Source organism: Macaca nemestrina, chromosome 1 (assembly GCF_043159975.1).
Source record: "Macaca nemestrina isolate mMacNem1 chromosome 1, mMacNem.hap1, whole genome shotgun sequence".
NCBI lineage: Eukaryota > Metazoa > Chordata > Mammalia > Primates > Cercopithecidae > Macaca > Macaca nemestrina.
Genome location: NC_092125.1, coordinates 547,441 through 562,929, shown reverse-complemented (window position 1 = coordinate 562,929; position 15,489 = coordinate 547,441). Strand labels below are relative to the sequence as shown.

Genomic DNA, 15,489 nt, shown 5'->3' with positions numbered 1-15,489 from the left:
TTATGGAAAACAGTATGGCGATTCCTCAAGGATCTAGAACTAGATGTACCATATGACCCAGCCATCCCATTACTGGGGATATACCCAAAGGATTATAAATCATGCTGCTATAAAGACACATGCACACGTATGTTTATTGCGGCACTATTCACAATAGCAAAGACTTGGAATCAACCCAAATGTCCATCAGTGACAGATTGGATTAAGAAAATGTGGCACATATACACCATGGAATACTATGCAGCCATAAAAAAGGATGATTTTGAGTCCTTTGTAGGGACTTGGATGCAGCTGGAATCCATCATTCTTAGCAAACTATCACAAGAACAGAAAACCAAACACCGCATGTTCTCACTCATAGGTGGGAACTGAACAATGAGATCACCTGGACTCAGGAAGGGGAACATCACACACAGGGGCCTATCATGGGGAGGGGGGAGGGGGGAGGGGGGAGGGATTGCATTGGGAGTTATACCTGATGTAAATGATGAGTTGATGGGTGCAGCACAGCAACATGGCACAAGTATACATATGTAACAAACCTGCACGTTATGCACATGTACCCTACAACTTAAAGTATAATAATAATAAATAAATTTAAAAAAATAAATAAATAAATAAATAAAATTATGTGAGTAACTTTGTTTTCCAGAGTTTAAGGCCAGAAACAATAATTTATTATATGAATTTGCTATAAACATGTTAAAACACTTACATTTTAGTGTATGGCACTTTTACTCAACTTTTAAACACTTCAATTAAAAGGGAACCAACTTAAACAATATATGAATCAGTCTCCTTAATGCAAGTTTGCTTATCTGATTCTTTTAATAAAATATTAGTCATTATTTGCATCCCACAATTCTGTGGAACCAAAGCATCACAACTCTGAATAATAATTGTTTCTCGTGTTGTAAATAAGCCAATAGAGTGGGATGGTCCATTCTCTGGTTAAAACTTACATATTCTGGGAAAATGGTCATATATTTTTTCATTGTTTTTCATTGTTATCTACATTGTATACATTGCTTTGCCTAGTCACATATATACACACACACACACATATGTAGACGCACACAAACTATATAATAAATGTGAACTGTAGAAATGGCAGTGTGTATCAAGTGCTATGGAAACATATTATAAAACAGTTAATTCTGCACAAGGATGAGAAGGATGGTGTTTCAGGACAACGAGCAAATGCAGACGTTTCAGCTGAGCTTTGAAGCATTACTAGAAGTTTATCAGATGGGCCAGCACATTATATAGAAATAATAGGTACATGAACCTTGATGACAGGTGGAGTAAAGGACAGACATTTTTTTTTCTAGATTGAACCTAGGGTCTTGGGACTGACAAGAAGAATGTCTGGGGAGAATGAACCCTCACACTCGGCCTTGGCGTGTTTCGCTTCTTTAGAATTCCAGGTGTTTCACTAGTTCCCATGGTTTGTCCAACAGCATTTCCCAGTATCAGGGTCCTCAAGGCCCCTTTCACATCTTTGTTTCTTAGAGTGTAGATAATGGGATTTAAAAGGGGGGTGACTATGGTATAGAAAAGAGAAACAAACTTTCCCTGGTTTTTGGATCTACTATTGGCCGGTTGAAGGTACATGAATATGATGGTCCCATAGAAAATGACGACCACAACCAGGTGAGAGGAACAGGTCCCAAAGGCCTTTTGGCGCCCCGCAGCTGATTGTATCCTTAACACAGCTTGGGTGATAAAGCCATAGGAGACTAAGATGAGTAACACCGGGACTATTAGAAAGACTACACTGGCCACAAAGAGTTCTGCCTCGTTGAAAGTCGTATCCACACAGGCCAGTTTGATGAGCACTGGCACCTCACAGACAATGTGATCCAGTTTGCGATGACCACAGAGGGGCAGCTGCACAGTGAGGGAGCTCTGAACCAGGGAGGTGATGAGTCCGCAGAGCCATGCTACACTGGCCAGAGACGCACAGAGCCTCGGGTGCATCATGGCTGTGTAGTGCAGTGGCCGGCAGACAGCAGCATAGCGGTCATAAGCCATGACGGCCAAGAGGATGCACTCAGACGAGCCCAAGCCCATGGCCGCATAGAGCTGGGCCACACAGCCACCGTAGCTCATGGTTTTGTCTGTCTTATTCATGGTAGCCAGCAACTGTGGGGCAACACTGGTGGTAAAGCAGATGTCCACACACGAGAGGTTGCTGAGGAAGAAGTACATCGGAGTGTGGAGTCTGGAGTCCAGACGAGACACTAGTATGATGGCAGTGTTCCCCAGAAGGCTCAAGATGTAGAAGAACAAAATGATGACAAAGAGAAACCTCTCTAGCTGAGGCTGATCTGAAAATCCCAGGAGAAGAAACCCCTTTTCAGAGCTGTTGTTGGTTTCCTCCATTTTCCTGCAGCTTCAGGACACGTCAGCTTCAAATACTAAGTGATTAATACCTGGGGGAGAGAAAGCAATGAGGTCAAGACTGGTAATCCACAATCATTTACAGTATGATTCTCTTCCCTTTTTATCTCCTAAAACATGTTGTGAAGACCTGGAGAACTTTCCTCAACATAAATCCATGGGCTGGAAATGCCACTTCCTTCTATGTTTATTGAATGAAGTTTTACGCAAATGACAAAAGTATTGTATTAACTTTTGTTTTGATATTTGTATTTACTCACTCCTTGCTTATTCTTGTACTTTGCCAATTTTTACACTGATATATTTTTATGTTGAAATGCTGTATTTATGCAGTAAAGCAACTGACCCAATGTCCTTTCTATGCAAATATTTTGTTATATTTATACAAATATATATATTTTCTGAGATGGAGTCTTGCTCTGTCGCCCGGACTACAGTGCAGTGGCATGATCTCTGCTGACTGCAACCTCTGCTTCCTGGGTTCAAATAATTCTCTTGCCTCAGCCTCAAGAGTAGCTGAGACTACAGGCATGTGCCACTATGCCCAGCTAATTTTTGTATTTTCTTTTGTTTTTTGAGATGGAATCTCGCTCTGTCTCCCAGGCTGGAGTGCAGTGGTGCAATCTCTGCTCACTGCAAACTTCACCTCCTGCGTTCAACTAATTCTACTGCCTTAGCCTCCCAAGTAGCTGGGATTACAGGCACAGGCCCAGGCCCCACGCCCAGCTACTTTTTTTTTTTTTTTTTTTTTTAAGTAGAGATGCTGTTTCACCATGTTGGCCAGGCTGGTCTCGAACTCCTGACCTCAGGTGATCTACCTGCCTTGGCCTCCCAAAGTGCTGGGATTATAGACATGAGCCACTGTCCCTGGCCTCAGTTTGGTATTTTTAGTGAGATGCTCTTTCACCATGTTGGCTAGGGTGCTCTTCAACAACTGACCTCAAGAGATCCACCTGACTCAGCCTCCCAAAATGCTGGGGTTACAGGCGCGAGTCACCACACCCAACCTCCATACAAATCTTGACTAATATTCACAAGCTACTATCAAAGTGATATTGTCAAATGCCAAGTCAAAATAAAATGGAGAATTTATAAAATGAAATGTGTGTATATGTTACTCTATATGTATAATAGTTGTCTAGGTAGATTACATCAAAAGCCAAAGCAAAATTAAATTTTTCTTTTTAAATTATACTTTAAGTTCTAGGGTACATGTGCAGAACATGTGGTTTGGTACATAGGTATATGCATGCCATGGTGGTTTCCTGCAGCCATCAAACCATCATCTACGTTAGGGATTTCTCCTAATGCTATCCCTCCCCTAGTCCCCCAACCCACCGACAGACCCTGGTGTTTGATGTTCTCCCTGTGTCCATGTGTTCTTATTGTTCAACTACCATTTATGAATGAGAACATGTGGTGTTTGCTTTTCTGTTCCTGTGTTAGTTTGCTGAAAATGATGGTTTCTACCTTCATCCATGTCCACGCAAAGGACGTGAACTCATCCTTTTCTATGGCTGCATAGTATTCCGTGTTGTATATGTGCCACACTTTCTTTATCCAGTCTATCATTGATGGGCATTTAGGTTGGCTCCAAGTCTTTGCTACTGTGAATAGTGCCACAGTAAACATATGTGTCCATGTGTCTTTATAGAATGATTTATAATCCTTTGGGTATATACACCACACTGCCCCAAGTAAATTATAGATCAATGCTATCCCCATCAAGCTACCATTGACTTTCTTCACAGAACTAGGAAAAACTACTTTAAATTTCATATGGAACCAAAAAAGACCCTGCATAGCCAAGACAATCCCAAGCAAAAAGGACAAAGCTGGAGGCATCACACTACCTGACTTCAAACTATACTACAAGGCTACAGTAACCAAAACAGCATAGTACTGGGACCAAAACAGAGATATAGACCAATGGAACAGAACAGAGGCCTCAGAAATACTACCACACATCTACAACCATCTGATCTTTGACAAACCTGACAAAAACCAGCAGTGGGAAATCAGTTTCATGTTTAATAAATGGTGTTGGGAAAATTGGCTAGCCACATGCAGAAACCTGAAACTGGACCCCTTCCTTACATCTTATACAAATATTAACTCAAGATAGATTAAAGACTTCAATGTTAGACCTAAAACAGTAAAAACCCTAGAAGAAAACCTAGGCAATACCTTTCAGGAGACAGACCTGGGTAAAGACTTCATGACTAAAACACCAAAAGCGATGGCAACAAAAGCCAAAATTGACAAATGGGGTCTACTGAAAATAAAGAGCTTCTGCACAGCCAAAGAAACTACCATCAGAGTGAACAGGCAACCTACACAATGGGAGAAAATTTTTGCAATCTGTCTAAGGTCTAATATCCAAAATCTACAGATAACTTAAATTTACAAGAAAAAAAAACCCTCAAAAAGTGGGTGAAGGATATGGACAGACACTTCTCAAAAGACATTTATGCAGCTAACAAACATGAAAAAAAGCTCATCATCACTGGTCTTTAGAGAAATGCAAATCAAAACCACAATGAGATACGATCTCACACCAGTTAGAATGGCGATCACTAAAAATTCAGGAAACAGATGCTGGAGAGGAGGTGGAGAAATAGGAATGCTTTCGCAAAATCAGTTTTTAAAAGTGAAAAGACCAAGAAAAATTCCATAGCTGCGTGTGGAGCGCAGAGTGCTTCCCTACCTTCTGAAGTCACAAAAGATGATGCCAAATCAGGCGTTTTAATTGTGTGTAACTTTAGTAGCAGGGGAGAAAGAGAAACTGAACAAATATTAAGCTAATAGGTAACTTACACTCTAATTATGATTTTTGTAACTTTCCAATGTGTTTGTGTGTGTGTGTACACGATATAATTGGGGGTAATTCGGAGATTGCATTATTTCTGTAACTATATATAGATTTCTTTGAGGCCAGAAGTTGTGGAATTTAAGACTTTCTTTTCCTTAAGAGAATGAAGCTATACAGAAACCCTCTGTGATGAGGAATTGTGTAAAACCATCGTTGTTTGAGCTAGAATTATTTAGGGGAAAGAAAAAAGTCATTTGATCCTCAAAGCACTCTGTTCATTCCCTCTGTTACTATTGTTGTTAATAAAGTTAAAAATAAGTAGAAAGCTGAAACTGTATCCTTTCCTTACTCCTTATATGAAAAGTAATTCAAGATGGATTAGAGACTTAAATGTTAGACCTAATACCATAAAAACCCTAGAAGAAAACCTAGGTAATACCATTCAGGACATAGGCATGGGCAAGGACTTCATGTCTAAAACACCAAAAGCAATGGCAACAAAAGCCAAAATTGACAAACGGGATCTAATTAAACTAAAGAGCTTCTGCACAGCAAAAGAAACTACCATCAGAGTGAACAGGCAACCTACAGAATGGGAGAAAATTTTTGCAATCTACTCATCTCACAAAGGGCTAATATTCAGAACCTATAAAGAACTCAATCAAATTTACAAGAAAAAAACAGCCTCATCAAAAAGTGGACAAAGGAAATGAACAGACACTTCTCAAAAGAAGACATCCATACCCAACAGAAACATGAAAAAATGGTCATCATCACTGGTCATCAGAGAAATGCAAATCAAAACCACAATGAGATACCATCTCACACCAGTTAGAATGGCAATCATTAAAAAGTCAGGAAATAACAGGTGCTAGAGAGGATGTGGAGAAATAGGAACTTTTACACTGTTGGTGGGATTGTAAACTAGTTCAACCATTATGGAAAACAGTATGGCGATTTCTCAAGGATCTAGAACTAGAAGTACCATATGACCCAGCCATCCCATTACTGGGTGTATACCGAAAGGATTATAAATCATGCTGCTATAAAGACACATGCACACGTATGTTTACTGCGGCACTATTCACAACAGCAAAGGCTTGGAATCAACCCAAATGTCCATCAGTGACAGACTGGATTAAGAAAATGTGGCACATATACACCATGGAATACTATGCTGCCATAAGAAAGGATGAGTTTGTGAGTTTTGTAGGGACATGGGTGCAGCTGGAAACCATCATTCTCAGCAAACTATCACAAGAACAGAAAACTGTCCGGAGCTGCACGCCCCGGCCATAGCGAATGATAATTAAGGATTAAAATGCCTGAGCTATATTTATTTCCACCTCACACCTCCTCCCTAGATTTACCTTCTTCCCTATATTAATACCGCCATTAAAAGATGGCACTTTTCTTGCTTCTTCACTCACTTTTCTTGCGCCCAGAAAAAATTGTTACTTGATAGCGCAAGCGCAACATGACGTCCGACCGGAGAAACCGAAACCTACCTGGCCACGCCCTCCGCAATGAGGTCATTTCCGCCTTAGCCCAGCCTCTTCCCTTCCAAATGTATATAAGGCATTGCATTACCGCCATTAAAAGAGACTTGATCAGAGCACTGTCTTGTCTCCATTTCTTGTGTCTCTTGTTCCCCAAATTCCCACCCCCTCCTCCAGGTTCTGCTTTGACGATCCCGCGGGCCGGGATAAGTGGCGCCCAACGTGGGGCCTGGAAACGAGGGACTCCGTGAGGAAGAGGACGCCAAAGGACGGTCGACCGCTAACAAAGATAAAAGGAGTCAAACTCTTCCGATCACCGCGGGAGCCTGCTGCGTCAGAATCGAAGGTAAGTGACGCGTCTGAAATGGGACAAGAATTAAGCCAACATCAAATATATGTAGGACAATTGAAAGAGGCTTTAAAGATACGAGGAGTAAAGGTTAAAAGTAATGATTTGTTTAAATTTTTTGATTTTGTAAAAGACACTTGCCCTTGGTTCCCACAGGAAGGAACTATTGATATTAAAAGATGGCGTAGAGTAGGGGATTGTTTTCAGGATTATTATAATACTTTTGGGCCAGAAAAAATTCCTGTGACCGCCTTTTCTTATTGGAACCTCATTAGAGATTTAATAGATAAGAAGGAGGCCGATCCGCAAGTCATGGCTGCGGTCGCTCAGACAGAGCATATTTTAAAGGTTAGCTCCCGCTCTAACCTCACAAAGCCTCCGCAAGAAACAGAGGAGGATCTCATTTCCCTTGAAAGTGATCATGAGGAAATTAAGTCTCCTTCTGTAACAGATAAAGAAATGCCACACGAAAATAAACAAAAAAATACCCGATTTTACAGATACTTCAAAAGGAGGAGGAAATTAATAAGCCTAATCAATCAGACATACATTGGGACGATTTAGAAGAAGAGGCAGCTAAATCATACCCACCCCCATATAATAAGATGCATAATGAGGCTTCTGCGCCTATTGTTATGGCAGCAATAGATCCCAAAGAAGAATTAAAGCAAAAAATTGCTCAACTAGAAGAGCAAATTAAACTTGAAGAGCTACATCAGTCATTGATAATTAGGCTCCAAAAGCTAAAAACAGGAAATGAAAAGATACCTAACTCAGAAGCTATGGAGGGTTCCTTGCGCCCACTTCAGCGGCCTGGACAACATGTTCCAAGAGGGGGGTTAGTTGCTAACCGACATAGAGAAGACTCCTCCCCCAAAGACGTTTTTCCGGTCACGGAAACCATAGATGAACAGGGACAGGCTTGGAGGCATCATACTGGATTTGATTTTACTATTATAAAAGAGTTAAAGACTGCTGCCTCTCAGTATGGGGCTACTGCTCCATATACTCTTGCTATAGTCGAATCTGTGACTGATAATTGGCTTACTCCTACAGACTGGAATACCTTAGTTAGAGCAGTCCTTTCTGGGGGAGACCACTTAATTTGGAAGTCAGAGTTTTTTGAAAATTGTAGAGATACAGCTAAAAGAAATCAACAGGCAGGAAATGGTTGGGATTTTGATATGTTAACTGGTTCAGGTAATTATGCAGACACTCAGGCCCAAATGCAATATGACCCTGGACTGTTTTCACAAATCCAGGCTGCTGCTACAAAAGCCTGGAGAAAACTTCCCGTTAAAGGAGATCCAGGGGCCTCCCTCACAGCAGTTAAACAAGGACCCGATGAGCCATTTTCAGACTTTGTGCATAGGCTTATGACCACAGCAGGTAGAATCTTTGGAAATGCAGAAACGGGTGTAGATTATGTTAAACAGTTAGCTTATGAAAATGCTAACCCCGCCTGCCAAGCGGCAATCAGACCTTATCGGAAAAAAACAGATTTAACAGGATACATTCGCCTTTGCTCAGATATTGGGCCCTCATATCAACAAGGCCTAGCAATGGCCGCTGCTTTTAGCGGTCAAACAGTAAGAGACTTCCTCATTAACAAGGGTAGAGATAAAGGGGGATGTTTTAGATGCGGTAAAAGGGGACACTTTGCAAAAGATTGCCATGAAAACCAAAATAAGAGTCCAGAAGCAAAAATCCCAGGCCTTTGCCCAAGATGTAAAAGAGGAAGGCACTGGGCAAACGAATGTAAATCTAAAACTGACAGTCAAGGAAATCCTTTACCCCCCAGGCAAGGAAACGAGATGAGGGGCCAGCCTCAGGCCCCGAAACAAGCATATGGGGCAGTCAGCTTTGTTCCAGCCAGCAACAGCAATCCATTTCAAAACTTAGTAGAGCAACCCCAGGAAGTGCAGGATTGGACCTCAGTTCCACCTCCCACACAGTACTAACTCCTGAAATGGGACCGCAAACCTTAAACACTGGAATATATGGACCCTTACCACCTAACACTTTTGGGCTACTTTTAGGAAGAAATAGTGTCACCATGAGAGGTTTACAAGTCCTCCCTGGAGTTATTGATAATGATTATAAAGGAGAAATTAAAATTATGGCCAGGGCTATTGATAGTATTATTACTGTCCCTCAAGGAGCTAGAATAGCTCAGTTAACCCTGTTACCTTTGGTTAAAACAGATAATAATATCCAATACTCTAATAGAAATACAAAAGGTTTTGGATCATCAGATATATATTGGGTACAACCAATTACAAATCAAAAACCCTCTCTAACCTTATGGTTAGACGGGAAGGCATTCACTGGATTAATAGACACAGGGGCTGATGTAACGATCATTAAACAGGAAGATTGGCCCTCTCATTGGCCTATCACAGAAACTTTAACTCATTTGAGAGGAATTGGGCAAAGCAGTAATCCTAAACAAAGTTCTAAATATCTAACATGGACAGATAAAGAAAACAATTCAGGCCTCATTAAGCCATTTGTCATTCCTCACCTACCTGTTAATCTTTGGGGGCGAGATCTGCTCTCTCAAATGAAAATTATAATGTGTAGTCCAAATGATATAGTTACTGCACAAATGTTAACTCAAGGATACACCCCTGGTAAAGGTCTTGGTAAAGGAGAAAATGGTATCCCACAGCCTATATTGGTTTCAGGGCAACTTGATAAAAAGGGGTTTGGAAATTTTTAGTAAAGGCCACTGACATACCTGCACCCCAAAGGTGTGCTGACCCCATTACTTGGAAGTCAGATGAGCCTGTTTGGGTTGATCAGTGGCCTTTACTCAATGATAAACTAAGTGCTGCCCAACAGTTAGTGCAGGAACAACTGATAGCAGGGCATATTGTGGAAAGTAATTCTCCTTGGAATACACCTATTTTTGTTATTAAAAAGAAGTCTGGTAAATGGAGACTCTTACAAGATTTAAGAGCAGTAAATATCACTATGATCCTTATGGGTGCTTTACAACCAGGATTGCCTTCACCGGTTGCGATTCCTCAAAAATATTTTAAAATCATTATTGACCTTAAAGATTGCTTTTTTACAATTCCCCTTCACCCTGCTGACCAAAAAAGATTTGCCTTTAGTCTTCCATCCACAAATTTTAAACAACCAATGAAGCGTTATCAATGGAAAGTTTTACCTCAGGGTATGGCTAATAGTCCTACTTTGTGTCAAAAATATGTAGCTGCCGCTATAGAACCAGTCAGAAAAACATGGGCACAGATGTATATTATACATTATATGGATGATATTTTAATAGCAGGAGAAATTGGTGAGCAAGTCTTACAGTGTTTTGCCCAACTCAAACAAGAGTTGACGGCAGCCAGACTACAAATAGCCCCAGAAAAGGTACAATTACAGGATCCATACACCTATCTTGGTTTCCAAATTAATGGACCCAAAATCATTAATCAAAAGGCCGTTATACGTCGTGATCATTTAAAGACTTTAAATGATTTTCAAAAATTACTGGGAGACAAAAATTGGCTTCGACCGTACTTAAAGCTCACCACAGGAGAGTTAAAACCTCTTTTTGATATATTAAAAGGAGACTCTAATCCTAAATCCCCCAGGTCCATTACTAAAGAAGCATTAATGACGCTTCAACAGGTGGAACATGCCATTGCAACACAATTTGTTACTAGTATTGATTATTCTCAGCCATTAATATTCCTTATTTTTAACACAACAATAACCCCTACTGGTCTATTTTGGCAGGACAATCCCATTATGTGGGTACACCTACCCTCCTCCCCTAAAAAGGTTTTGTTGCCTTATTATGATGCCATAGCTGATCTAATTATCTTGGGAAGAGAAAACAGTAGAAAATACTTTGGAATAGAACCCTCTACTATTGTGCAACCCTATACTCAATCACACATTCATTGGCTGTTACAAAATACGGAAGCCTGGCCAATTGCTTGCTCTTCTTACACTGGCGCAATTGACAACCATTACCCACCTAACAAACTCATTCAATTTTGCAAACTTCATGCATTCGTATTTCCCCATATTACCAGTAAAGAACCTCTCAATGACGCATTACTAATTTTCACTGATGGATCTTCCACAGGACTTGCCGTTTACACCTACAATAATGTAGTTGTTAAATTCCAGACCACTTATACATCAGCTCAGCTGGTCGAATTGCAAGCTATAATTGCAGCACTATCAGCTTTTCCTTGTCAGCCACTTAATTTGTATACAGACAGCGCCTATCTGGCTCATTCAATACCCCTCTTAGAAACCGTGCCTCAAATTAAACATATTTCAGACACAGCTAACTTATTTTTACAATGCCAACAACTTATTCAAAAAAGGACTACTCCCTTTTTTCTTGGGCATATTAGAGCACATTCAGGATTACCGGGACCTTTAACTCAAGGTAACGCTACAGCCGACATGGCAACAAAAACTATAGCCACAGTCACTACAGACAATTTGCAACAAGCGCAAAAAGCACATGCCTTACATCATTTAAATGCCCAAACCTTAAGACTTATGTTTAAACTTACCAGAGAACAAGCTCGACAAATAGTTAAACAATGCGCCAACTGCATAACATATTTACCTGTTCCCCATCTAGGAGTTAATCCCCGAGGACTCATCCCCAACGAAATTTGGCAAATGGACGTTACTCACCACTTAGAATTCGGTCACCTAAAATATATCCATGTGTGCATAGACACTTATAGTGGATTCATCAGTGCAACTCTCCAAACAGGAGAGGCCACCAAACATGTCATAGCTCATTTATTACACTGCTTTTCTATTTTAGGAATACCCAAACAAATCAAAACGGATAATGGCCCTGGTTATATAGCCAAAACCTTCTTACAATTTTGTAATACCCTACAAATTAAACATACCACAGGCATTCCCTATAATCCCCAAGGACAAGGTATAGTAGAAAGAGCTCATCTATCATTAAAAACTATTATTACAAAATTAAAAGGGGGGAGCTGCTACCCCGTGAAGGGTACCCCCAGAAACATACTTAATCATGCCCTGTTTATCCTTAATTTTTTAAATTTGGACAGTCATGGAAAATCGGCTGCCGACCGTTTCTGGCATCCTGAATCTCAAAAACAGTTTGCAATGGTAAAATGGAAAGATCCACTTGATAATTCATGGCATGGACCTGATCCAGTTTTAATTTGGGGAAGAGGCTCAGTATGCATCTTCTCACAAAAAAATGATGCAGCCAGATGGCTGCCTGAAAGGTTGGTAAGACAAATAAATCATAACCATTGTCAGTCCAGGGAAGATAAATCTCCCTGAGAAGTTCTTTTCTTCTTGTTTTTCAGAAAATGAAGCCTAACATGAAATTCCTTTGGAGAATAATCGCTCTATATAACATAGTGACAGTCTATGCAGGTTTTGATGACCCTCGTAAAGCAATCGAACTAATACAAAAACAACACGGCCAGCCCTGTGACTGCAGTGGAGGACAAGTATCTTAGCCTCCGTCAGATAGCATTGTTCAAGTAACTTGCTCAGGCAAGACGGCTTACTTAATGTCAAACCAGCTATGGAAATGTAAGTCGACCCCAAAAGATACCTCACCTAGCGGGCCGCTCCTAGAATGCCCTTGTAGCTCTTTCCAATCTTCTGTACATAGTTCCTGTTATACCTCCTATCAACAATGCAAATCAGGCAATAGAACATATTATACGGCCACGTTACTAAAAGAACAAACTGGAGGTATCAATGACGTACAAGTATTAGGATCCACTAATAAACTTGTACAATCTCCTTGTAATGGCCAAAAAGGAAAGCCTGTCTGTTGGGGCACTACTGCCCCCGTCCATATCTCTGATGGAGGGGGTCCATTAGATACTACTAGAATTAAAACTGTTCAGAAAAAATTAGAAGAAATTCATAAAGCCTTATATCCTGAACTTCAATATCACCCTTTGGCCCTACCTGAAGTTAGAGATAATTTTAGGCTCGATGCTCAAACCTTCGATATCCTCAATGCTACTTACAATTTACTTCAAATGTCCAATACAAACCTGGCCCACGATTGTTGGCTTTGTCTTAAAATGGGCCCCCCTATTCCTTTAGCTATACCTAACCTTTCATTGTCCTATGTCAATTACTCAAATGAATCCTTAGTAAATAATTCCTGTCCTATTACCCCCCTCCTCTTAGTTCAACCAATGACGTTTTCTAATTCCTCTTGCCTTTTTTCACCATCATATAATAACACCAAAGAAATTGATTTAGGCTATGTTGTGTTTGCTAACTGTACCTCCATAATCAATGTCACTAACCCTTTGTGTGCTATAAATGGTTCGGTTTTTGTTTGTGGAAATAACATGGCATATACGTTTCTACCTACAAATCGGACAGGGCTTTGTGTTCTGGCCACTCTTCTCCCTGACATTGATATCATCCCTGGAGATGAGCCTATCCCCATCCCCACTATTGAACATTTTATTTATAGACCAAAACGAGCCATACAATTTATTCCTTTGCTGGCTGGACTCGGAATCACCACTGCTTTTACTACAGGAGCCACAGGCCTAGGAGTCTCACTAACCCAATATACTAAATTATCTAATCAATTAATTTCAGATGTACAGACCTTATCCAGTACTATACAAGATTTACAAGACCAAGTAGACTCGCTAGCTAAAGTAGTTCTCCAGAATAGAAGAGGTCTAGATTTGTTAACGGCAGAACAGGGAGGGATATGTTTGGCTTTACAGGAAAAGTGTTGTTTTTACGCCAACAAATCCGGAATCGTCAGAGATAAGATAAAAACGTTGCAAGAAGAACTAGAAAAGCGCAGAAAAGGCCTGGCCGCCAATCCACTATGGACTGGACTCGATGGACTTCTCCCCTATCTCCTGCCATTTCTTGGTCCTTTACTCACTCTTCTACTTTTCCTCACTCTCGGGCCTATAATCCTTAATAAGCTCATGGCATTTGTCAGACAACAAATTGAGGCCTTCCAGGCCAAACCTATACAGGTCCATTATCATCGCCTTGAGATGACTGAAAATGGTGAGTCTTATTTACCTTAATAAGACCACCTCCCCTGTGTGCTGAACTGGACAGTCAATGACGGGTAAGAGGACACTATCTCCATCGGAGCCTAAGACAGGAGGGCTGCCTTTGCTGCTGCCTTATCCCATGACGGGCCTAGAAGGTGGGGGTGAGTTGACCCAACCTAAGACAGGCGCAGTTCCCGAGGGGTTTTCTTGTCATAAAAATATAAAAGGGGGACCTGTCCGGAGCTGCACGCCCCGGCCATAGCGAATGATAATTAAGGATTAAAACGCCTGAGCTATATTTATTTCCACCTCACACCTCCTCCCTAGATTTACCTTCTTCCCTATATTAATACCACCATTAAAAGATGGCGCTTTTCTTGCTTCTTCACTCACTTTTCTTGCGCCCAGAAAAAATTGTTACTTGATAGCGCAAGCGCAACATGACGTCCGACCGGAGAAACCGAAACCTACCTGGCCACGCCCTCCGCAATGAGGTCATTTCCGCCTTAGCCCAGCCTCTTCCCTTCCAAATGTATATAAGGCATTGCATTACCGCCATTAAAAGAGACTTGATCAGAGCACTGTCTTGTCTCCATTTCTTGTGTCTCTTGTTCCCCAAATTCCCACCCCCTCCTCCAGGTTCTGCTTTGAGGATCCCGCGGGCCGGGATAGAAAACCAAACACCGCATGTTCTCACTCATAGGTGGGAACTGAACAATGAGATCACTTGGGCACGGGAAGGGGAACATCACACACCGGGGCCTATTATGGGGAGAGGGGAGGGAGAGGGATTGCATTGGGAGTTATACCTTATGAAATGACGAGTTGATGGGTGCTGGCGAGTTGATGGGTGCAGCACACCAACATGGCACAAGTATACATATGTAACAAACCTGCAGGTTGTGCACAGGTACCCTAGAACTTAAAGCATTAAAAAAAAAAAAAAGAATAGACAACAGTTGCAATGCATAGGCTAAATCATGGATGCGCCAGCTAACTAATCATGTACTGAGAAAATAGTACGATTTAAACCAATCTCCTGTCAAATATATACAGTTATATGCATATGCATGTGTGTGTGTTTGCTGGTGTCTCTTCTCGCCTCTTCCACTACACTGTATCTTAGCACACACCGTTTTCTGCCTGGACCTTAGTGAGAGGCTTCTATCCAATAATCCCTTGCAACCTTTGCCTTACTCATCCTGTTATTCACAGACAAACAGAACACAACTCATCAAATATAAAAAGGAAGCTTTTGGTGCTGGTATGTATCTTTAGCTATACTATTCATCTTAGTCTTTCTACTTTTATTCTTAAAATGTACACTAAGCTTTCAAGACAATGAATAATAAAAGAATGTACAAGTGATTATTTCAATAAAATCGGGGA

The 15,489-nt window shown here is 40.9% G+C and overlaps 1 protein-coding gene across 1 annotated transcript; it reads right to left on the bottom strand.

Moving 5' to 3' along the window:
* Positions 1-803: 803 nt before the first annotated feature.
* Positions 804-2,462, bottom strand: LOC105466483 (olfactory receptor 2G6). The gene has a single exon (XM_071070311.1). It carries the CDS (start codon positions 2,383-2,385, stop codon positions 1,339-1,341), a length of 1,047 nt encoding a protein of 348 aa, XP_070926412.1. The 5' UTR covers positions 2,386-2,462; the 3' UTR covers positions 804-1,338.
* Positions 2,463-15,489: the final 13,027 nt, after the last annotated feature.

What these genes read in the sequence shown, in the direction of transcription:
- LOC105466483 (XM_071070311.1), bottom strand. Translation starts at nt 2,385, where the DNA reads ATGGAGGAAACCAACAACAGCTCTGAAAAGGGGTTTCTTCTCCTGGGA.